This window comes from Oryctolagus cuniculus, chromosome 3, assembly GCF_051225735.1.
Source record: "Oryctolagus cuniculus isolate XC-2025 breed Fujian yellow rabbit chromosome 3, ASM5122573v1, whole genome shotgun sequence".
NCBI classification, from domain to species: domain Eukaryota; kingdom Metazoa; phylum Chordata; class Mammalia; order Lagomorpha; family Leporidae; genus Oryctolagus; species Oryctolagus cuniculus.
Genome location: NC_142869.1, coordinates 11,437,802 through 11,462,516, shown reverse-complemented (window position 1 = coordinate 11,462,516; position 24,715 = coordinate 11,437,802). Strand labels below are relative to the sequence as shown.

The window sequence follows — 24,715 nt, the reverse complement described above, 5'->3', positions numbered from 1 at the left end:
AGAAAGCTCTGGGGAAACCTGAAATCTGTTTTTTTCTCTGTTCCTTTGTTTTTCTGAGCTCTTCGTTATGTCATCTAATTCACAACATCTATTGTCTATCCTCCTATTTCTGCACAGGAATCTGCCCTAGATCTGTTGTACAAAGAGGCTTTAAAGTACTAAAAATGTTTTTGTTTATGTAAGGCATTCATTTAGGCTATTAGACCTCTGAATAAAGGAAGCTAATTGACTGCTTCCATAGAACTAAAAATGTAAGCTTGAGAAAAAATTTTAGTGTTATTAGTCAGCAGCAGATTATTTAATGATCCCTCAAACCTGAAAATACTTTTCTGTGCAGAAATTGGTCTTCAGTTGAGTACTTTCCCATAAACTACTTTTTCAGAAATTGATTGAAACCTTATTTAGATCTTTGGCTGATTGCTTTTCTTTCAACTTTTAACTCTGTGTACACATGTCTTAAAGCGTTTTCTTTCAATTTTCTTTTTTTTTTCTTTAATTTTCATCATTTTACATAATTTCTGGCTGTCCAGCATTTAGAATGCTTTCATCTAGCTGCAGTTTTGGTGAATTTACTTCAGCTTTTCCTCTCCAGGCTACCCACAGTAAGTTTTATTGTTAAGTAGGCTCTTTTACTAATCTGTATATTGTGTGCTGTATTTCATTGAGTTTTCTCAATAATTGTTAATCTATTAATGATAAACACTCATCAATTCTTACTTTTACTTTCCCATCTCTGTTAGGAAACTTAAAGAATACAATACTATACCATAAACAAATAGTCTTAATAATTTAATTTTTAATAGTTTGAACTTATTCTCTATGTAAATTTTGAAAGTGTAATGAAGTTTGCTGGCTGACTGAAACATTATTTTTTAATACAAGCATATATTTCTTAGTTTTTATTGAAACAGCCAGAATTTAATTCCTTGAAGAAATTTATCAGTCAATATTTGATTTAGAATGTTTAAAGTGCTGAATGATAGAAAGTGTTTGCTTTTTCTTAAAAAATAAGAGTGTGTCCATGCTGTTGTTAAAATATGTGTACTTTGCTTTAACTTTATATGTTCTTAACTTTTTAATTATTTGAATGTCAGAGATCTCCCACCCCCAGGTTTAGTCCCCAAATGCCCACAATGAGCAAGTCTGGAGGCCGAAGCTGAGAACTCAATCCATGCTTCCTGTGTAGGTTCAGTGACCCAACTACTTGAGCCATTACCAGCTTCCTCTCAGAGTCTGCATTGGAGACAGAGCCATGAGGCATACCCAGGCACCTCAGTATAGATGCAGGTGTTTTAACTGTCTCAGCCAAACATCGGCTTCTATCCTATTTTGATTGCTTAACCTCAGGATTAGGAATAAATAACTATTCTCTCAAATGTGGGACCAAAAACATACAATGAAATATACTGGTATTAGTCTTTTAGTACTACTTTATGAAGTTCTTTAGAAAGCAGATTTTAAAGAATTAGTGGGAGATAGATCATAGTGACCTTTAGGTGAATTGTGCTTTGCAAAGTCAAAAATTGCTATATTGTGTACTATAATTTATATGATTTGAACTATATGGTGTATGGCATGATTCTACTGCACACATCATGATTTTGTATGCTTATTAAATTGCTAGGTAGAAATAAATAATACCTCTTGAAGTAAAATAAATTTAAAACTCAAGGACTATGTTAAATTCTGGATCAAAATGATACATCTTAAACATTGTTAAACATTTTTTTGAACTATGTCACCATGGAGCTACATTTCACAGTTTGATTTTAGAGCCTGTACAGAGAGAATTAGTAAAATATCATTCTAATTGTACAATGCTGGATGTTCTATCAAATAACTAAATCTCAAAGCAGGTAGTGTGGACTTTTCTGAGGATTTTATTCTTTACTTCAGGGTAGGTAATTAAACATAGAATCATGTTTTCTTACATGTTACCTGGGCCTTTAAAAGTCTGGTTTCAGAAATGATGAAAAGTAATGTGTAGATATGAATAAATTTGAATGCCACTTACTAATCATTGATCTTAAAGAGTATATATGATTACAAGATCCAAAACATGAGTATAGAAAATGTCCAATAATGTTTGTTGGACACCTGATTTAAGAAGAAATGATCATATAATCTACCAAAGGGTATTGGGAAAAGTCTAGAAATTTCAAGTGTGTTATTTATTTCTGTTACAGGTGGAAGTGCTGGATCCGTAAATGCTAATTTTGCTCATTTTGATAACTTCCCCAAATCCTCCAGTGCTGATTTTGGAACCTTCAATACTTCCCAGAGTCATCAGACAGCATCAGCTGTTAGTAAAGTTTCAACAAACAAAGCTGGTTTACCGACAGCAGACAAATATGCAGCCCTTGCTAATTTAGACAACATCTTCAGTGCTGGGCAAGGTATCAAGCTTTAAACAAAACAAATATTTTTGTATTAAACAGTGCTCTAAATTTGGTTGTATTTGTTAAAATATGAGAATGATCATGCTCTTCTCAGCTATATTGAAATTTGGTTTACGTTAAACATTTTGAGTAAACCGTTCACTTGGCACATTTTGGACTTGAAATATGAACTACAAAACTGAAGACACAGAAACTAATTTTTTTAAAACTTTTGATTTTAAAAGAAAATAATTGAGGAAAACGTTTTTATCCTAGAAAACATGCTTTACTACTCTTTGGCCATAGGGTTAAATAAATGCCATGACCAGAGCTAACTGGAAAGTTGTTTTGTGGTTTCTGTAATATATTCATGTTGAACTGTTCTTGGTTATTTATCTTGGAGTGTGTGTGTTTGTGTGTTTAAATCATTTTATATCCAGTTTTGGTTTTCAGGCATATAATGTGCCTCCAAAAATGCATAATGTAGTGCTGAACATCAAGAGTATGATGCTAGGCTGGATTCTGTACCCTGTCTCTGCGCCTGTTTTGTCATCTTCAAAAATGAGGATGATAATAGCATTGAGCTCAAACAGTTAGAGTCTGTATCTTACTGCATGTAAGATATTTCAAACAGTGCTTAGCATGTAGTAAGTACTCAGTAAACATTAATCTTTTTTTTTTTTTAATTTTATTTATTTATTTGAAAGAGTTACACAGAGAGAAAAGGAGAGTCAGAACAGAGATCTTCAGTCTGCTATTTCACTCCCCAAATGGCTGCAACAGCCAGGACTGAGCCAGGAGCTTCCTCTGGGTCTCCATGTGGGTGCAGAAAACTGTGGGAAAGTTACACTAATAGTTTGTTCACCTTCGATCCAGCATTTTTGAGTTTATATATTCACTTGAGTGAGATCCACCCATCTTGAATTACTTTGAGGATTTCTTCTCTATGTGTAATCTAGATTATGTTATTGGTAAAGAGTCTTAGTTGTTACAGAAACAGTGTTCTGTCTACCACAGTTATATGGAGAGCTGCTAATCTTGACCAGTATTGTCAGTTATTTATTAGATTAAGATTCCAGAAGTTAACATCCATTGAATTTTTTAACTGCAAATTTTATCTATGTTCCTTGACAAACATGATTAAAAATAGAACTTCTAAATTTTTACTGTAATTTCTTTTTGTTCATTCACAGGTGGTGATCAGGGGAGTGGCTTTGGGACTACAAGTAAAGCTCCTGTTGGTTCTGTGGTTTCAGTTCCCAGTCAGTCTAGTGCATCTTCAGACAAGTATGCAGCCCTGGCAGAACTGGACAGCGTTTTCAGTTCTGCAGCCACCTCCAGTAATGCGTATACGTCTACAAGTAATGCTAGCAGGTACCTTGTCTCTGTCAGTATTCTGCTGTGTGTGTGTGTGTTTAAAGATTCATGTATTTATTTGAAAGTCAGAGTTACACAGAAAGAGAAGGAGAGGCAGAGAGAGAGAGAGGTCTTCCATCTGATAGTTCACTCCCCAGTTGGCTGCAATGGCTGGAGCTGTGCGGATCTGAGGCCAGGAGCCAGGAGTTTCTTCCAGGTCTCCCACGCAGGTGCAGGGGCCCAAGGACTTGGGCCATCTTCCACTGCTTTCCCAGGCTAGAGCAGAGAGTTGGATTGGAAATGGGGCAGGTGGGTCTCAAACTGGTGCCCATATGGGATTGTGGGCACTGGAGGCAGTGGCTTTACCCAATACACCACAGTGCCAGCCCCTCTGCTTTGTGTTTTTTTTCCTTTAATTTTTTTTTTTTTTTTACCAGTTAGGAATGGCTAAGTAATGACTATTTGAGCATATAATTTTAAAGTTCATGAATATTTTTGAAAATTTGAGAGAATTTGAGTTAATTTTCCTATTAAAACAATGAGCCACCACAATAGATTTATCTTTAATTCAATTAGAGGTTCCATTGTATGTACATATCTCAGAATGGACAGTTAAAGCAGGTTGTACTCAGCCAAAAATGAATTGAGGGGCTGGTGCCATGGCGCACTAGGTTAATCCTTCACCTGCGGTGTTGGCATCCCATATGGATGCCGGTTCTAGTCCCTGTTGCTCCTTTTCCAGTCCAGCTCTCTGCTGTGGCCTGGGATAGCAGTAGAAAATGGCCCAAGTGTTTGGGCTCCTGCACCCACATGGGAGGCCAGGAAGAAGCACCTGGCTCCTGGCTTTGGATTGGTGCAGCTCCGGCCGTTGTGGCCATTTGGGGAGTGAACCAACAGAAGGAAGACTTTTCTTTCTCTCTCTCTCTCTGTCACTGTCTATAACTACCTCTCAAGTAAATAAATAAAATCTTTAAAATAAAATGAATTGAGTCAGCAAATGGACTTGACTTTTAATAAAGGTGCAGTTTTTGGTCATGAAGACTAATCAGTGAAAGTACTATGTTGTGGCCTTAGTTGTAAATAGACATTTTTATAGATGTTTGCGTCAAAGCCCTACAACATACTGTTATCTCTTCAATGTTAAACATACTGTATCTTTTCAATGTTTATGGTCACATCGTATTCCTATATATCTCTCTTTTTAATAAGATTTATTATTTGAAGGGCCGAGTTAGAGCATGAGTATAAGGTCTTCCATCCTCTGCCTCACTCCCCAAATGGCCTACAATGGCTAGAGCTGGGCCAGTCCAAAGCCAGGAGCCATGAGCTTTTTTCCAGTCTCCCATGTTGGTGTGGGGGCCCAAGCGCTTGGGCCATTCTCCACTACTTTCCCACACCATTAGCAGAGAGCTGGATTGGAAGCGGAGCAGCTGGGTCTCGAACTGGTGTCTGTATGGGATGTGTTGTGACATTACCTACTGTGCCACAGTGCTGGCCCCAATATATAACTTTTGTGAAGAAATTCTAGACAGAAGAAAACCTTAATACATTTTGATGACATTAGACTTTTAAAAATTTCTAGTCTTCTTAATTTAGAAGTTAAAAATAGATCTGATAAATACAAGAGATTTATCTGTACAATATTTTATTCATTTTTTTGTTGCCATGGATTACTTGTTTTTCTCTTTTGTTGTCATGATTTATTTCCCTTTAGTACCTTTCCTAGAGAGAAGTGGTAGGATTTTTACAGTAGCTACTTACTGTTTGATAGTGAAGTTTCTGTATGTCAGATGGAAAAAATTGAATCCAAGGAGCAAAGTTTAAAATTGTTTACATATTTTTTCTTTATTGATATTCTCTACATTAGACACATAATAATGGATAAGATGGCCAAAAGGTCTGGAAAACAGGCAGTTTATACTTAAAAATGGTTTGTTGGTACTATAATACATCAGTCACTTGCAAAGCATGGTACATGAAACAATTGGGGTACCTGAGATCTTTTCATAGACTCTTAGGATAAAACGTTATCCATAATAAATTTTAAAGATTTATTTATTTGAGAGACAGAGAGAGAGGCCTTTGATCCACTGCTTCACTTTCCAAATGTTTGCAAAGGCCGGAGCTGGGCTGATCCAAAGCCAGGAGCCAGGAGCTTCCTCTGGGTCTCCCATGCTGGTACAGGGGGCCGAAGGACTTGGGCCATTTTCCACTTCTTTCTCAGACACATTAGCAGGGAGCTGGTTTGGAAGTGGAGCAGCCAGGACACGAACCAGTGCCCATATGGGATGCTGGTACTGCATGCAGTGGTTTTACTGCTACACCACAGCACTGGCCCCCGTAAGAATTTTGAGAGGTTGCTTGCCTTTTCATATGCAGTACAGAAATAGTGGTTGATAAAATTTGCTGGTGCTTTTTTATAAATTAATATAGTACCACTAAAGTGTGCTACTAACCATTTGAGAGTCATCATATCTTTTACCACTTATGCATTCGGTTTACTTATAAATATCCTTTAAACATTGAGTTAATTTATTTGCAAGGCAGAGAAGACAAAGATCTCCATCCGCTGGTTCACCGCCCGCCCCTCCTCCCCCCTCCCCCCAATACTTGCAACATCCAGGACTGGGCCAGGCCCAGGGCAGAAGCTGGCAGTTCTGTCAGTTCAGATCTCCCACATGGTTGACAGGGACCCAATTACTTGAGATGTCACGTGCTGCCCCCAGGGTCATAATTAGCAGGAAACTTTAATTGGAAGCAGAGGTAACTCAAACCCAGGCACCCCAGTATGGGATAAAGACATCCCAAGTGGGGTTCTTAACTGCTGTGCTAAATGCCTTCCTCTAATTACTTGAGGAATAGTCTTGATTCACTTTTTTTCTTGAATCTTCTTGATAAAGCAGTAACAATTTTTAATTGTTAAATCTTTAACCTTATATGAGTATGCTTTCTTAATTTTCTGTGTTTGTCACATATACGTCATGTGGTTCTGCATATTGAAGCATGTGATTATCTTAAAGGAAATTACTTGTGTAGCTGTTTGTGTTATGAGATGAACCCACCACTTGTTTTATGGAACACCATTTGTTTTCTTGAAAATGTGACTGACAGACTAACTAGTTATTCAGGATTGAGTATTTGTCAGGTTGTTTTCTCAGAAATGAGCTAATTAAGTCTGTCACCTTAAGGAAATTAACTGATAAAATTAATGCTTTTGAAGAAGTATACAGGTTTTGGAAAATGCATGGGCTTCCCCATGAGCTTGACAGCTTTCCATTACTGTTGTGATGATATGGTTGGTGATACTAATGGATGATTTTAAAATTTTGCTTAAAGAAATAAGTCAAAATTTGGCCTATTGGCATAACTCAGTAAACAACTATTTCTGAATAAAAATGCACAATATAAATTTCATAAAAGATTCATTTAAAGTACGGTGAAGGGTTGATGTTTTGGTGCAGTGATATCTGCATCTTACATTGGGGCAGTGATGCCTGCTGTTTGTGATATCTGCTCATTACATTGGAGCATGCTGGGGTTCAAGTCTCTCTTCTGTTTTCATCAAGCTACCTGCTGATGCACACCCTAGGGGAAGCAGCAGGTGATGGCTCAAGTCCTTGGGTTACTGCCATTCATGTGGGAGACTTGGATTGAGTTCAGATTCTGTGTTTTAACCTGACCCAAGCCTGGCATTTGGGGACTAAAACAGCAGAAGGAAGATAGTCCTCTCTCTGTCATTCTGCCTGTCAGATAAATGACAAAAAATTTTTTTAAAGTGCTGTAAACTTTAATGGAGTACAAAATGCTCATTTATCTAGTTTCAAATTCTACTACCCTTTAGCTACCCTTTAGGAAACTACTGTTGTTCTTGGCATCATATCAAAGGAGATATCCAGAATTAACTGAAAAGGCTATTAAAATAATCCTCCTGTTCAGTTCTTTGTCTTACATGAGGCCACATTTCCTTCATAAACCAAAGTAAATCATGACGTCATCTTTTCTTAAGATTTACTTTTTATTTATTTGAAGGAGTTACAGATAGAGGGAGAAACAGATCTTCCATCCACTAATTCATTCCCCAAATGGCCCCAGTGGCCAGGGGTGGGCCAGGCCGAAGCCAGGAGCCGGGAGCTTCATCTGAATCTCCCACGTGGGGTACAGTGTCCCAAGGACTTGGGCCATCGTCTGCTGCTTTCCCCAGCACATTAGTAGGGAGCTGGATCAGAAGTGGAGCATCTGGGACTCAAACCGACACCCATGAGGGATGCCAGCATTACGGGCAGCAGCTTTACACACTACACTGTGACGCCAACCCAATATAATTTTTCTTTTAAGTCAGGTAGCTGTTAAAGGGATTTTGAAAAATATAAAACAGCACTACTCTTGTCCTTTTTGTTTTGAAAATGTAGTTATCTTAGAAGTGCTATTTATACTGTCATCTAGTGGCTTTATAATTATTAAATGAATAAAATGTTTAAAAATATTTTTACAATTTTAATTTCTATATGACACAGGTTGACAAATACAACACACACAATTTGCTTATTATTGGGGACTTGCTAATTTCCCAGAAAACATTAACATGTCCTGAGGCTTAGAGTTTGAGAACTACTGTGATGCCTGATATCCTCAATATTACTGTGTTTGCATTTCATGGCTAGTCTGTAGATGGATTATATGCTTTTTTTTTCCTTTTAAATATGAACTCTTTCAATATCTCTTCAGCAATGTTTTTGGAACAGTGCCAGTGGGTGCTTCTGCACAGACACAGCCAGCTGCCTCAAGTGTGCCTGCTCCATTTGGAGGTAGGTGCTTCTGATAAATATACTGATTTTTATACAGTCTCAATTCTAGAAGATAGTTGAAGAATAGTCTTTTTTTTTTTTTTTTAATCAGAAAGCTCAAGTTTTGTATCTTGGTTAATATAGTGAGCAAATATTTTAAATCTGAGATAGAAGATATATCAGGATTTCATAGTATATTTTATAATTTTTTAAAGCTACACCTTCCACAAATCCATTTGTTGCTGCTGCTGGTCCTTCTGTGGCATCTTCTACAAATCCATTTCAGACCAACGCCAGAGGAGCGACAGGTAAGACCAAACACAAATTATGGAACAGGAAGCTTGGGGGAGGTGTTTTATTGCAGAGTACCATATGAAGAACACCACAATCTGGGACCTCTTTCCTACTCACATGAATGGGAAATGGATAGAAGAGTTTGTCTGTAAAGACAAATACTGGCTAAAAGTTTATAAGATCCTGGAATTGAACAGCTAAGTGGGACTTCAGAAATTATTGGGCCATTGCCCTCCACAATGAAAGCTTTCATTTTTTAGGTAGGAAAGCCCAAACATGGAGATGAGGCTTCTTCATTAGAACCACACATCCAGTTTATGTCAGAGATGAGACTGGTCTGATTTCAGAATTACTGTCTGTAATTCAGCTCATGTTCTATCTTCTAGTTTTGTTTTGTTTTTTTTTGTGTGTGGTTTTTTTTTTTTTTTTTTTGGATAAAGAAATACAAAATACATTAGCATTACCTGTTGTGTCTCTGTCGTGCAGGTGAATCCCAGAGCTTCTTTCTAGCAATAACGTAGTACCCATTAATCAATCTTGCTTCACCCTTCCCTCTCCTAATACACTTTCCTTTTCCTTTTCTCTTTCCCCTCCTTTTTTCTTTTCCTCTCTCTCTTCTCGCTTCTTCTCTCTCCTCTCCTTTCATTAAATCTAATAAATTCTCTCTCTTTTTTTTTTTTTTTTTTGACAGGCAGAGTGGACAGTGAGAGAGAGACAGAAAGGTCTTCCTTTTGCCGTTGGTTCACCCTCCAATGGCTGCCGCGGCTGGCGCACCGCGCTGATCCGATGGCAGGAGCCAGGTGCTTCTCCTGGTCTCCCATGGGGTGCAGGGCCCAAGCACTTGCGCCATCCTCCACTGCACTCCCTGGCCACAGCAGAGAGCTGGCCTGGAAGTGGGGGCAACCGGGACAGAATCTGGCGCCCCGACCGGGACTAGAACCTGGTGTGCCGGCGCCGCAAGGCAGAGGATTAGCCTAGTGAGCCGCGGCGCTGGCCATAAATTCTTGATAGTATGGTTTTTTTCCTCATGCAGCTGTTTCAGGGTGTTAATGTTAACTCGTGGAAACTTGATCCAATTTTGAGTATAATATTTGGGTGTTTTGGTAATTTCTCCCCTTAATTCTCTTTGTTCTCCCCTTTTTTTCTGTTTGGTTTATACTGTAAGCCAGTCACATCTTTCTCATCTTGTACTTCTTTAATTTTTTTCTTATTACCCTGAAGACCAGAACTGTTTGCATACCTTGGAATACCAGCAAGTGCATGTGGTATGGCTGTGTATTCATTAAAACTAGCATTTATAAACTTCGTTTATGTGTGTATATGTCCCAGTAATTTTAGAACTGAAACCTAAACTTGAATATAGCAAATAATTTTAGAACTGAAACCTAAACTTCAGTTATAGCAAATACTGATATGGTATGACAGAGTAGATATTTGTAATGTTGTGATTAAGCCATTAAGAAGTGTTAATAAATCTTTCATCATTGGCAAGATTAAGGATTGTGAAATTTAAGAGTTGGGATTAAATTACTAAAATGTTAAAAAAAGATGGTTTGTTTTAATTCAAGTACACTTAATCTGATAATTTTAGATTTATATTGTACGTTGGTTATTGATTACTAATTCAGACATACCCAACCAATGTTTACATTAAGTTTCTATTTGTATTAATTTATTTTTTAGATGTGATACATACAATATCTCTCATTTCTTAGCATATGTCTTGGTGGAGTGAATTTGTAAAATGTCTAATGACACAACTGGTTTTTTGTATATTATTTAATACTCCAGACTCCTGTGAAGTTCTCATAAATGTCTCCATCACTGTGTTACAGTTGAGGAACTGAAAGTTTGAAAAGTTAAGTGAATATGTGTTGAGTACAGCCAGCCAAAATTCTGTCCAAATCCTAATTTAGTTTTTACTTGTGGGGTCATCTTAAGAAAGGTTTTTGTAGTTTGTTATTTTAATTAATGGTGTAAAAATGTTGAGGGAATATACTAACATTTTTTTAAAGTTTTATTTATTTATTTGAGAGTTGCAGAGAAGGGAAGAGACAGAGAGAAAGAGATCTTCCATCCACAGGTTCACTCCCCAAATGGCTGCAATAGCCCAGGCTGGGCCAGGCTGAAACCAGGAACTAGGGGCTTCATCTAGGTCTCCCACTTGTTTGCAGGGGCCCAAGCACTTTGGCTGTTTTCCACTGCTTTACCAGGCACATTAGCAGGGAGCTAGGTCAAAAGTGGAGCATCCGGGACTTGAACCACTGTCCATGTGGGATGCCGGTACTACACACAAGCAGCTTAACTCGCTGCACCACAGCTCTGGCCCCTTAATACTTGTTGAATATTAAAGATATTTACAAGCTACTTTGGAGATGTTTGTAGAAGTAATAACTCTAACAACTGAGGAATGAATAATCAAATTATGCCTGACTGAGATTAATTGTGTTAACTCTCTGAGTCTTTACTGTTGTACTTACCTGTACAATGTGACCAGCATTCTCTGACTGGCAGGGGTGGTTTGAAATAGATGATGCATGCTGCATTGTGTGTAGTCTTTCCATTATTTTATACATTTTGTAAATCATACTATTTTCTTCTTGTGACTGTACCTTGGAGTTGTTCTGTCATTAGAATTAAGGGCATTTTTTGCTAGACTATACAAAGCCTTAATTGTGAGGGAGACATTTAGCCTAGCCTCTAAAAGACCCATGTTCCATATCAGAATACCTAGATTCAGTTCCTGGCTCTGAGCATTCCAGTTTCCTGCCATTGCAAACCCTGAGGGGGGGCAGGTAAGATGGTTTAAGTAGCTGAATCTCTGCCACCCAAGTGGGAGGCCTGGATCGTGTTCTTGTTCCTGGCTTTGGCCCAACCAAGTCCTAACTATTGCTGGCATTTGGGGAATGAACCAGCAGTGTGAGCTCTCTTTTTCTGTCTCTCTCTGCCTCTCAAATAAATAAATAGAAGTTGAGATTCCACATAAAAATTCATATAAGATATATATAATCATTTAAAATGTAAAGTATTCAGATGATGTAAATTGATTTTAATATTAGCCTATGCAAAATTTATTTAACAAGTAAGTACTATCCCCACAGATTTTTACTTCAAGATAAAATTTTTTTCATTATCAGCCGTTTTGAATTTATTACATGGATTATTTTATTCAGTTGACTAAAAGTAAACATTAACTGCTTGCTTTTCTATTGAAACTAGAAAATGAACCTTACTTTGACAAATACACAATGGCTAGGACTTTATAATTAATAACAAATAACATGAGAATTAATATTAATCCTTTAGTAATTTTTGTTTTGTGAAACTACATTTGGAAATAGCTTTTTGAAGCAGGGAATTACATAATCTGTATGTAATTTGAAAAGATTTACCGAGTTTATTTCACTCTTAAAATATACATTTTAATCATTTCTTATAGGCTTTATGCAACTTAAGGGCTTTAACTTTCTCTAACTGTATTACATAAAAGTGTTTATTACAAGATTCGCCAGTATAGCCTCAGACCATTTAATTTTAGGATTCCATGATAGTAAGCATTCATTTTTTTTCCCTTTGAACCTGTAGTCTAATTAATATAGTTAAAACAATCAGCAGTTATTGGCAAATTCTCTTGTAATTCTTAGGTCTCCCCTTGGTCAGTGAGTGAATAGTCTTTTATTCTCTTAGCACTTATTTTAGTGAATGAGTGAGTGGTTTTAAGGAGTTTATTTTTTTCCTAAGGAGACAAATTTATTAAAATGTAAAGGTGTATGATTTCATAGTTAGCATTTAGGCCCCACATCTTTGTTTTATTACCTGTGTGGAAACTGATTTGTGAAGATGTTAATGGATTTGCTCTAAAGGTTCAAAATTCAGTAATGGTTAACCCAGTATTGATAATCAGAATATTTGTAGACCAGCACTATTCCTATTCTGTTGCAATTTTGCATTTGTGAAGAGCACACAAATCAGCATTATGTACTTATTTATATATAAATATATATGTATAAATTTATGTTCCTTATACTCAGAGGACCCAGCTTACCTGTCTTTTATACCCTAAAAATGTGGATTAATTTTTTAAGGGGAATGGAGAGAGAGTAGATAGAGGTAGTTGAGAAAAACAAAGAAAAAGACCTAAGTAGAAAGTTATGTTGACCATAAATTTATATAGTTTCTATATATCAGTTTTTAAAATATTGCATTGGGGAAATAGGAAATACTTGGTTTATAGAACTGATTTTTTTTCCTGTGCTCTCCCACCCATGATTTATTCTTGGACATCTCTTTAACATTTAATAATCTGCAACTGACAGTTTTATCAGCCAGAAGTGAAAATTGTCAGTCAATAAATGAAAGATAGGAAAATTGTAAAACTTACAACAAAAAATTTGAGCTTTAGTGGTCTGGAGAAAATATTTATAAATCATGTATTTGATAAGTTAGTGACTTATATGAAGAATATATAAAGAACTCTAACATTCAATGATAAAAAGACAACCCACAGCAAACATTTGAATAGACTTTTCTCTAAGAAGGCATGCAGATGGTCAATAAGCATATGATAAGATGTTTAGCATTGTTCTAGTCATTGGGGGAATGAAGTGGAAACCACTGTGTCACACCTACTCAGATGACTGTAATAAAGATAAATAATAATAAGCATTAGTGAGGACATGGAGAAATTACAAATTTTATTCTTTGGTTGTTGGAATTTTAAAATAGTACAGCTCCCTTGGATAACAATTTGTTAGTTTTTCAAGAAGATCATAATAGAATTAACCTGCATTTACAGTATTGGGAATATATCCAAGAGATATGAAAACATAAGCATAGAAAATTTTATACAAAAATGTTCATAGCACTTTTCTTAATAGCCAAAAGGTGAATACAATCCAAATCTGTTGGTAGATGAGATCAAATTTTGAATAGCCATGCAATGCTATACAGTGGAATATTACTGATAATAAAAAGTGATGAAGTGTTGATACATTCTATACATCATAGATAAGTTTTGGAAACATTAAAAAAGACAAATTAGTCAAGAAAGGCTGTGTATTTGTGATCCTTTTTATATGAAATATCCAGATTGGGCACATTTATGAAGACAAAGTAGATGACTGATTGTTGTCTGGGATGGTGGTAGTGGCGGGGCAACAAAGGGAGTGATGGCTGATAAGTGTGGAGCTCCTTTTAGGGAACAATAAAAATGATTTAGATTGTGATGATGGTTGTACATCTCTGGATATAAGTGGATGAGTCTGTCAAATGTGACTTACACCTCAAAAGCTGTTAAAAGTCTAGTCATCTGAGACCAAAGCTTGAGGGCATCTTTGTTGCAGATGGAGGCACAATGGTTAATATTGGTTATCAGTTACTCTTGATTGAAATGTTGCTGGTTCCTGGAAAAATCTTGTATGCCTAAATACAGTTGGGAAATTTAAGCAGTATTGTTATTGTTAATTCAGGGCTTCTCAGAGCCTATAAAGTACTCTAGGAAATACAGTAAATATAAGGGGAATAAATTTGTTCCACAAAACTCTTCCCTCTCAACCCTGTAACATCATATAAAAAACATCTTGTTGCTAGCAAGAAAAAATACATTTGTTGAATGTTTGTTCTTCACTTTAAACCATTGTTACATTTAGCCTTTGATTTTATAACAGCTCTGTCCAGTAACACAGGCACTGTTGTCCCTATGGCTCCCTCTTTCATTTGCAGATGAGGGAACTGAAGCTTTACAGTCACTAAGTAATGTGCTCCTAGAAACTGACAGAACCAGCACTCATAGAGGCTCGAATCTCTTAACTGCCTGGTTTCCAAAATTCTTGCTAATTTAGAAAATAAATATAAAATGCATGAAAAAAATTTTTTGAGAAACAGTCCCACTTCAAATTGTTAATACAAACAAGCCAAAGGTTTTAGTATTTTACAACCTAAGTTTATTATCTGTTAATTACATATACTTATATGTAACATCTGTCCTCACACATGCCAGGTGAGTAAGATCTACAAAAGATACATTTTTCTTTTCTTAAAATCATATATAGGAGTCAGCTGTGTGGCACAGTAGGTTAATCCCCTTCCTGCAGCATCTGCATGCATCCCATATGGGCACCGGTTCTAGTGCCGACGGCTCCTCTTCTGATCCAGCTCTGTGCTATGGCCTGGGAAAGCAGTGGAAGATGGCCCAAGTGCTTGGGCCCCTGTACCCACATGGCAGACCCGGAAGAAGTTCCTGGCTTCTGATGGGCCCAGCTCCAGCCATTGTGGCCAATTGGGGAGGGAACCAGCGGGTGGAAGACTTTTTATCTCTGTCTCTCCCCTCTCATTGTCTATAACCCTACCTGTCAAATAAATAAATAAAATATTTTAAAAAAATTTTATATATATGATTCTAAGGATTTTTTTTTTAATTTATTTGAGAAGGAGAGACAGAGTTCTTCCAACCACTGTTTCACTCCCCAGGTGACTGCTATGGCCAGCACTGGGCCATGCTGAAGGCAGGAGCTTCTTACAGGTTTCCCATATGGGTGGCAAGGACCTAAGCACTTGGGCCATCTTCCCCTGCTCTTCCTAGACCGTTAGTGGGGAGCTGGATCAGAAGTGGAGCAGTCGAGACATGAAGTGGCACCCACACAGGATGCCGGCATTGCAGATAGTAGCTTTACCCACTATGCCACAGAGCCAGCCCCTTCAGTTGTTACATTTTAATGAGCTATATTTAATTAATTTCTTCACATAATGCTTAATTAGTTCATTTGAATTATCTTTGTATTTCAGTCTTAAAATTTTATACATGCTAAATAAATAGCATCTTGTATATAATCATGCCAAAAAGCCTTTCTTACAGGTATAGTTGTGTCTTCATGTGAAACAAATGTTAGTGCTTATTTTTAAAAATGAATTTCATCAATGTTTCATTTGACATTCATTGTTCATTCTAATCATCCCCCTTTTTACAGTGTAAATATTATGATGTCATGAATATAGTTAAAATTAGAAAGCTCATTTTATGCATGTGTTCATATAAAGTATTCTTATGCTACCCACTTGGCAATAGTGCATTCTAATTTTAGAACTCTTTAATAAAGCAAGTTTACTTTTGAAAATGGTTATCCATAAGTAAATTGACATTGGTCTCTTTATGGCTTTCCATAAGGCCTTTCTGGAGCAATGCATTCTCAAGTGTTCCCTCACGCTCACTTTGGTAGGTGGCCACAGCTAATACCTAGATTTGTGTGGCAGTTTGTCTGCCTGCTTGTGGAAGCTTCTGCTAGTGTCATGGATCCCTGCATGTGGAATTAAGTTTTTCCCGTGTTTTAGGATGGAGTGGGCATGGATGTGTGGCATTGGGATTATATTGTATCTAAAGGTACATGAAAATCTTTTGTATCAATTTATGTTTTAATGCTGAATGAAAAGCATTATTGCTTAACTCCATGGTCACATTAGAATCTTCATAGCTGTTTTGATTCTTTTCTTGAGTTTCAATTCATAGTACATGGAGTGATGACTTTTTGATATACCAAACCATTTTACCACGCTATTCCATGGAGTTTGGTATTGCTTAACTGTATCCAAGTTTTGCTTTTTTAGTGCTTTCTTATAAAGTGATCGTCAGAGTTATGTCATTGCATTGTTGTGTGTTATGAAACTTCCTGTTTTCTCTTGCAGTCTGCTTATTCTTTAATTCACTTGCTTCCCAGTAGCCTGTTTTTCCTTTTTTCTTCATTAACTGTGAAAGTGATTTTTTAAAAAAATTTATATTCTAATTAGGTTCATTGAGAGAAGTTGCACTGTTATATTACAACTTACTACAGTTACTTTGGGCAACCTTTTTTTTTTTTTTTAAGATTTATTTATTTGAGAGAATGAGAGGGATCTTCCATCCTATAGTTCACTCCCCAAATGGCTGCAACTGCTAGAACTGGGCCAATCCAAAGCCAAGAGCTTCTTTTGGGTCTCCTGTTATGATGGGTTTAGAAGCCCAGGTACTTGGGCCATCTTCCACTACTTTTCCAGGTACATTAGCAGGGAGCTGGATTGGAAGTGGAGCAGCTGGAACTTGAATTGGCGCCCATATGGGATGTTGGTGTCGCAAACTGTGGCTTTAAAGTCACAGTGCTGTCCCCTTCGGTAACATCTTTTTTTAAATAAGATTTATTTATTTATTTGAAAAGCAGAGTTACAGAGAGGCAAAGGCAGAGAGAGAAAAATCTTCCATCCTCTGGCTCACTCCCCAAATGGCCGCAACAGCCAGAGCTGTGTCAATCTGAAGCCAGGAGCCAGGAGCTTCTTCTAGGTCTCCCATACAGGACTTGTGTCATCTTCTACTGGTTTTCTTTTTTTATATTACAATGCTAAAAATACTTCATTGTGTAATTACTGGAAGTCTATTTTTTTTAAGATTTATTTATTTGAAAGTCAGAATTACATACAGAGAGGAGGAGAGACATACAGTTCTTCCATCCACTGGTTCATTCCCCAATTGGCTGCAACAGCAAAAGCTGTGCTGATTCCTCTAGGCAGAGTGGACAGTGAGAGAGACAGAGAGAAAGGTCTTCCTTTGCCATTGGTTCTCCTTTGCCGTTGGTTCACCCTCCAATGGCCACCACGGCTGACGCGCTGCTGCTGGCGCACCACGCTGATCCGAAGGCAGGAGCCAGGTGCTTCTCCTGGTCTTCCCATGGGGTGCAGGGCCCAAGCACTTGGGCCATCCTCCACTGTACTCCCTGGCCACAGCAGAGAGCTGGCCTGGAAGAGGGGTAACCGGGACAGAATCCAGCGCCCCGACTGGGACTAGAACCCGGTGTGCTGGCACCGCAAGGCGGAGGATTAGCCTAGTGAGCCGCGGCGCCAGCCATGCTGTGCTGATTCTAAGCCAGGAGCTTTCTCCAGGTCTCCCACGGGTGTGCAGGGGCCCAAGGACTTGGGCCATCTTCCACTGCTTTCCCAGGCCATAGCAGAGAGCTAGATCAGAAGTGGAGCAGCCAGGACTTGAACCAGTGCCCATATGGGATACCAGCACTACAGGCAGTGGCTTTACCTGCTACACCACTGCACTGGCCCCGGAAGTCTATTTTTAAAGAAACGTTATTGTTTGTTATTTCACTGAGACCCTTCCCAGAAATACAGTTGTATGGTTCTTTTTTTTATATAGGCAATGAATGACACACTGTTTTACCATTACATGTTTTTCTGTATTGCAAATTAGTTTATGAGTGATTGTTAAGACAAATGATAACAGCACACCAAATATGTTTCATTTATTCACACTCAGCTTTCTGCCAACATGTTCATGCTGTGTCCACGAACTAATAACAGCCAGACATGGCAGTTCAAAGGAGGTGTACAGTGGTATTCAACACAATGCCCATTTACTCTACAAAGAATACTTATTTCACTTCTTTTCCAATCTTTGTACATTTTGCACAGATTTCTGTAACTCAGCAGCAGTCCTAGCCTTCCTTCAACCCTTTTTTAAAACTGTCTTCATTTACCTTGAAATAAAGGGTAAGATTTCATATATTACTTTTAGAGTTGGTTTAATAGGAACTTAACATGTCCTATTCAATTCTATTAGTGTTTTCAGTACACTCTTTTTTTTTCCTTTTGGTAGCCCTAGTTTTAAACCATGCGGATCTTTAGTAGTCTATATGATCCTTTACCTACTGTAAATCTTATTACTTTTGAAGTATTTTGCAGAGACTTTTGAATTTTCCTTTCCAGGAACACAAGATATTACCCTTTAAAAAATTTTTTTTACTGTGTATAGCAAAACAAAAATGTATGCTGGTATACATGTGAATTGCATAATGATGGGCTTTGAAAAGCAGACTACTGTTTAGAACTTGAAATTATGTTTGAGAAATTTTCTTGGCATTTAAAGTCACAGTTTTAGTAATTTTAAAGTCACAGTTTTAGTAATGTGATTCTGGTCATCCAGCTTGAAGAGTACAAATTTTCGTAGATTATCTTAAACCATATAGTTCTAAAATTCATCTTTATTTTATTGGAATTTCAAATGCCTTTAAATGTGCATCTCATTATTTTTCAAGGTAAGTGATGTCTGTTCTACAATGTTGAGTATGAGAAGTAAACATACCCTTGTATGCATCTGATCAACCTTTCTTTTCTCCCGTCAGCGGCAACCTTTGGCACTGCATCAATGAGCATGCCTGCGGGCTTCGGCACTCCTGCTCCCTATAGTCTTCCCACCAGCTTTAGTGGCAGTTTCCAGCAACCTGCCTTCCCAGCCCAAGCAACTTTCCCTCAACAGACAGCTTTTTCTCAACAGCCCAATGGTAAGATAAAATATTGGAGTGCTAGTCAACATTTGATAGATGTCTAGGAAAAATCATACCAAAGAAAAATATTATTTAAATAGTGTTAACTATACAAAAATGGAAATGTTTGATTATTTGGCCCTCGGAAAACTGAACTTAACTAGATTTTTGAAAATGAGTGACCTTAAGAGTGCTCCTCTCTCCCCAGAATCCCCATTGTCTTAATGCACTTATATGTTTAATGTGCCTCTTGATTTTAAAGTCAACTCTGTAGACCGAGAATTTGTTTTTTAATCACAAAAATGTTTCTTTGTGCCTTTTTGTGTAAGAATGTGTGCCTGAGTTTGTATATATGTATGAAATAGAGTAATTTTGTATTATAGTTGAAATTTACTTTTAGGACAGAGTAAAAGGACTCACTTGTCTATTTCCTTTTAGCCATTTCTCTGATTCGTTAAGGTTTGATGTTCATAGATTTGAAGATTATTCTCAAATTACAATGACATGTTTTCATCTTTTAAAGTCAGTAATTAGATAAAACTGTGTGAATATGGTCTATAGATGAGCCATATGTGATAAAAATATTTCCATACAACTCCTCCCAAATATTCCCAAGCTCGTCTATTAATTAAATCTTTGAAATGTCAGCAATTTACACTGCTACGACAAATTGGAATTAGCCATTTCTGAAGAGCTGAAATAAAAATTCTTTAAAGACATCCCATAGGAAGTTTGTCTCTGATATCTGAAAGAACATGAGACATAACCATTTAACCTTGGCATTTTATCTTTGCTGATCTGATAGGAATTTCTCTAACTTATGAGGCCTTATAATATCAGGTTGTCTCTTTTAGAGTAGGTTTTAATTGATGGTTCTGTCTTAACAAGGTGCAGGTTTTGCAGCTTTTGGACAAACAAAGCCAGTGGTAACTCCTTTTGGTCAAGTTGCAGCTGCTGGAGTATCTAGTAATCCTTTTATGGTAAGTAAAATTTAATTTTAATACTTCTTTAAGCTTTTGAACCTTATTTTCAAATTAGGAAAAATAGCATGTGAATATTCCTAGATGCTATTTTGTGTTACACTGATCAGACATTATGAGATTGTTAAAATTGAGACAAAGTCATTACGTCTGATCCTTTTCTGAACTTATTTTTAAAAATTTAGTTGCACATCAAAGTATAGACAATAAATATTTTATGATGTGAAACTTGTCTGCTGTGTTGTTGAAAATAACATTTTGTGAGAAGCTAAAGGATTTATTGCACAGTTTGAAAGAAGATTCTTAAAAGATTTTGTTTTGGCCAGCGCTGCGGCTCACTTGGCTAATCCTCCGCCTGCGGCGCCGTCACCCCGGATTCTAGTCCCGGTTGGGGTGCTGGTTCTGTCCCGGTTGCTCCTCTTCCAGTCCAGCTCTCTGCTGTGGCCCGGGAAGGCAATGGAGGATGGCCCAAGTGCTTGGGCCCTGCACCCACACGGGAGACTAGGAGGAAGCCCCTGGCTCCTGGCTTTGGATCGGTGCAGCGCTCCGGCCGCAGCAGCCATTTTGTGGGTGAATCAATGGAAAAGGAAGGCCTTTCTCTCTGTTTCTCTCTCTCTCTCTCACTGTCTAACTCTGCCTGTCCAAAAAAAAAAAAGATTTTGTTTTAATCACAAATCTTTTTTTAAAGTAGTCAAATCCTTCTGTTACAAGAATTATATGAAATAATGGTACAACAAGTCTTAATCTAAATAAAGTTTAATTAAAAATTTAAATACAGTTTAATTTCATATTTTGGACACATAATACCTTCATTTATTTATTTTGTCTTGTGTTTTCTTTTAGACTGGTGCGCCAACAGGACAGTTTCCAACAGGAAGCTCATCAACCAATCCTTTCTTATAGCCTTATATAGACACTTTACTGGAACGAACTTTTATGTGGTCATATTACATCTCTCCGCCTCTTGCACTGTTGTCTTGTTTCACTGATCTTAGCTTTAAACACAAGAGAAGTCTTTAAAAAGCCTGCATTGTGTATTAAACACCAGGTAATATGTGCAAAACAGAGGGCTCCAGTAACAGCTTTTAACCTGTTGAATTGGCAGAAAGAGATAGCGGTATCATGTATATTAAAAATTGGCTAATGTTAAGTTATTGCAGATACCACATTCATTATGCTGCAGTACTGTACATATTTTTCTTAGAAATTAGCTATTTGTGCATATCAGTATTTGTAACTTTAACACATTATGTGAGAAACGTTACTGGGGAAATAGATCAGCCACTTTTAAGGTGCTGTCATATATCTTGGAATGAATGACCTAAAATCATTTTAACCATTGCTACTGGAAAGTTACAAAGTCAAAATTGGAAGGTTTTATTCATTCTCGAATTTTTCCTTTCTAAAGAGCTCTTCTATTTATACATGCCTAAATTCTTTAAAAATGTAGAGGGATTCCTGTCTGCATAATAAAGCTGATCATGTTTTGCTACAGTTTGCAGGTGAAAAAAAATAAATAATAGAAAATATGCTATTGTTTTTGTGTTCTTGCTGCAATGCCTTTACCAAAGTGGCCTTAAATATGAGTAGTGAATTGAGAACATCTTGAATTCTTAAATACTGGTAGTGACTAACTTTTTATAAAGAGGCCATGTAGAAAATTTATTAAAACTACTATGACTGCTATATTCAGGAATGTGTCAGTGGTAAAGCATTTAAATGTAGCTTATCAGATTCACCATAATCCTTCTAATTTCTTTGCAACTTGTTAATTTTGTGACATTTGTATATATGAAGAATTTGCATGTATGTGTATTTACAAAATTTTTAAGTATCTTGAGTTTTCAGACTGCAAAAGGCCTATTTTAACTATTGATTTTTTAAAATTGTCTTTGAATGTATTGGAAGCAGACATGCATTAACTGTGATATGATTGCACCTCGATTTTTTTTTCCCTTTTTCTGGACAAACATTATCTGTGGGATATTTGTGTTTGTTTTTTTGGGAGAAAGAAACTGGAATCCAGGGTTACTAAAAGTTACAGAATACTTTGTTTAAAAGGCAATGATACTAAGTTTAGTTGTTATCTTTTGTTAATATTCAAATGGACTTGTTAAGTATTTATATATGGTGATGCTTCCTTCATCTAGAGATAATCTGGCTGTATCATCCAAAACAAACACAATTAAGAAACTTGGAATGATGTTTTTTAAAATGCCTCTGTGCAATCCATTTAAGTCATGAAGTTTCTATGTTACAGCTTATGTATTGTTTTTACATGAGATTTTAATAATTTTGATTATTTGATTTCTCAGGCCTAGCATATTAGCAGTTCAGAATTGATGGCTTGGAATGAAGGAGACTTGAAAAAACTATGAAGAACATACACTGTCCAAGACTGTTAGCATAGGGACAGCCAGCCCAGCCTAGAGGACAGCACTATATTTCATCATCAGATAATTATCTATTGTTATGACTCTGTCATCAAGACAAGGAGGAACTATATACACAAATATGTAATACATGTTTAAAAGTGTTCTCTTAACATGATTACAAGTTTTTAAAAATCTTTGGTATTAAAAGAAATGAACATCAGTTTCCTCACATTTTATTTATGTTGAATGCTTTTTTGCAATGCTGACTACATCAGTTGTTTTAGTATTTCTAAGTCTGTATAGAGTTTTAGCCTTGTTAACATTTCTGTCCCATGCACATCTAGCTGAAATCATGGTTGATCTGAACCATTTTGATAAGCAAGATAACTGGGGAATCTGCCCATTTTCTGAGCAGTGTCCATCTTCTCTTGAAATTAAATGAATGTTGCACAGTTCCAGGTGTGTGTTGTAGATTTGAAATCTCTACATTTTTTGGGACTCTTAGCCCTTTTGATACATGGGAAACTTAAATGTATTTAAATTTCTGTCAAGGTTGTATTGGGTCCCAATTGATTGATATGTACAAAGTTACTATTAATTGTAGGTCATTACCCAAATAACCTACCAATCTTTCCATCTAATAAGTACATTAAAAAATTGTTATCAAAATAATTTTGAAGACTTTTTCTCTGCGTAAATCTTGACGTTTATAATTAGATGGGGACTCCTACTGACTTTAAATGAGTGCTTATAAAATGGAAATGTTTAAGAAGAGGTTCATTTTTAAGGAGAATTTTCTCATGACCCTTACTATTTGTTAAGAAAACCCAACTTCCACTTGGCTTTTATGTTTGCATGTTCTTCCAGTATTATATAGATCATCAGAATTGTGTTGAGTACTAAAAAGAAAACTCGTGAAGGGGAGAAGGCTGAAGACAAATTTCCTGGTTTACCAATTGAATCAGATGTTCTGTATTCAGGAAAGAATTTATCTTTTAGAAGTGGCAGATTTTGTAAATATAATCTAAAGGCATTTTACTCTCTATTTTTGTAAAAATAGAGATTAGGTTATCTATCACTTTCTTCCTTAAGATAAGTCCCTTTTGTAAATTTGAAAAATGACACTGTCCCCAACACAACCTCTTTAGTAGAGTGCCTGTAGATTGGCAAAATAGAGAGCATGAAATGACTACTTCTGTACCAACATTTCTGTTTAAGGACCATAACTTTTTTTTTGTTTTTTGCCAGACAGAGTTAGACAGTGAGAGAGAGAGACAGAGTTGTAGACAGTGAAAGAGAGACAGAGAGAGGTCTTCCTTCTGTTGGTTCACTCCCGTAATGGCCGCTACAGCCGTCACGCTGCACCGATCCGAAGCCAGTCTCCCAGGTGGGTGCAAGGACCCAACCACTTGGGCCATCTCCACTGCCTTCCTGGGCCACAGCAGAGAGCTGGACTGGAAGAGAAGCAACTGGGACTAGTACCCGGTGCCCCAACTGGCACTAGAACCTGAGGTGCTGGCACCGCAGGGGGAGGATTAGCCAAGTGAGCCACGGCGCTGGCCCAGGACCATAACTTAAAAAATTCCAGAAGATCCCAATGAGTTTTTGTTTGTGAAACTTCTGATTCTCAGCTCAGAACTCATTGTACTCAAAGTTAATGCTGATATATTTTAAAAGAATGTTTATTCATTTAAATATAATAGTAATAAATCCATTACTTGTTAACATAGATAACCTTTTTGATGAAAAGCAAGTTTTCTAAAACAGAATTGTCTTTAACAATTTGCACATCTTTTAATTATGTAGCTTAATATTAAGAAACAGATTTTCATACTGTTTTTGCATTCCAATTCTTGTGTCACACAGCTTGAAGGCACTGGAAAACTCCTGTGCACTTCTGAAATGAGAGTGGAAAAAGGCATATTACATATTAGTATTATTATGAAAGTACTTTGATCTTGCAGAACTCTTCAGAGGCCATTGAGGACCTTCAAGAGTCTGTTTCTGTAACTATTTGCTTGTAAATGTAACTCACATCTGAACTAAGTTTGCCCAGTGGGAAAATTGAAATTGCATACTTTTAAATATCATTTATTTCAGAGTAATACTGGTGGTAGTATTATGAGGTGTGGTTTATGAAGTCCTTTTCAGTTGTATCGTTGGGCACTGGCTAAATGCTTTTCTTACATTCTTTCATACAATACTTGAATCCATACTTTAAAAGATAGAAGGCATAGAGAGGTTGAGGTAGTGACAACT

The 24,715-nt window shown here is 36.8% G+C and overlaps 1 protein-coding gene across 10 annotated transcripts in view; it reads left to right on the top strand.

Annotated features, from left to right (window-relative positions):
• Positions 1–23,128, top strand: part of AGFG1 (ArfGAP with FG repeats 1) — a 90,290-nt gene extending 67,162 nt beyond the window's left edge. For 2 of the 10 annotated variants that reach the window (XM_051849088.3, XM_070071499.2), the window contains exons 7-15: positions 531–602; positions 2,187–2,396; positions 3,572–3,752; positions 8,460–8,539; positions 8,734–8,826; positions 15,975–16,022; positions 18,961–19,119; positions 19,990–20,081; positions 20,925–23,128. In XM_051849088.3, the coding sequence (XP_051705048.1) occupies positions 531–602; positions 2,187–2,396; positions 3,572–3,752; positions 8,460–8,539; positions 8,734–8,826; positions 15,975–16,022; positions 18,961–19,119; positions 19,990–20,081; positions 20,925–20,984 (995 nt within the window). In that variant the 3' untranslated portion in view covers positions 20,985–23,128. The remainder of the gene's footprint in view (positions 1–530; positions 603–2,186; positions 2,397–3,571; positions 3,753–8,459; positions 8,540–8,733; positions 8,827–15,974; positions 16,023–18,960; positions 19,120–19,989; positions 20,082–20,924) is intronic. The other 8 variants (XM_051849092.3, XM_051849096.3, XM_051849093.3 and 5 more) reach the window with 6 other exon arrangements.
• The last annotated feature ends 1,587 nt before the right edge of the window (positions 23,129–24,715 follow it).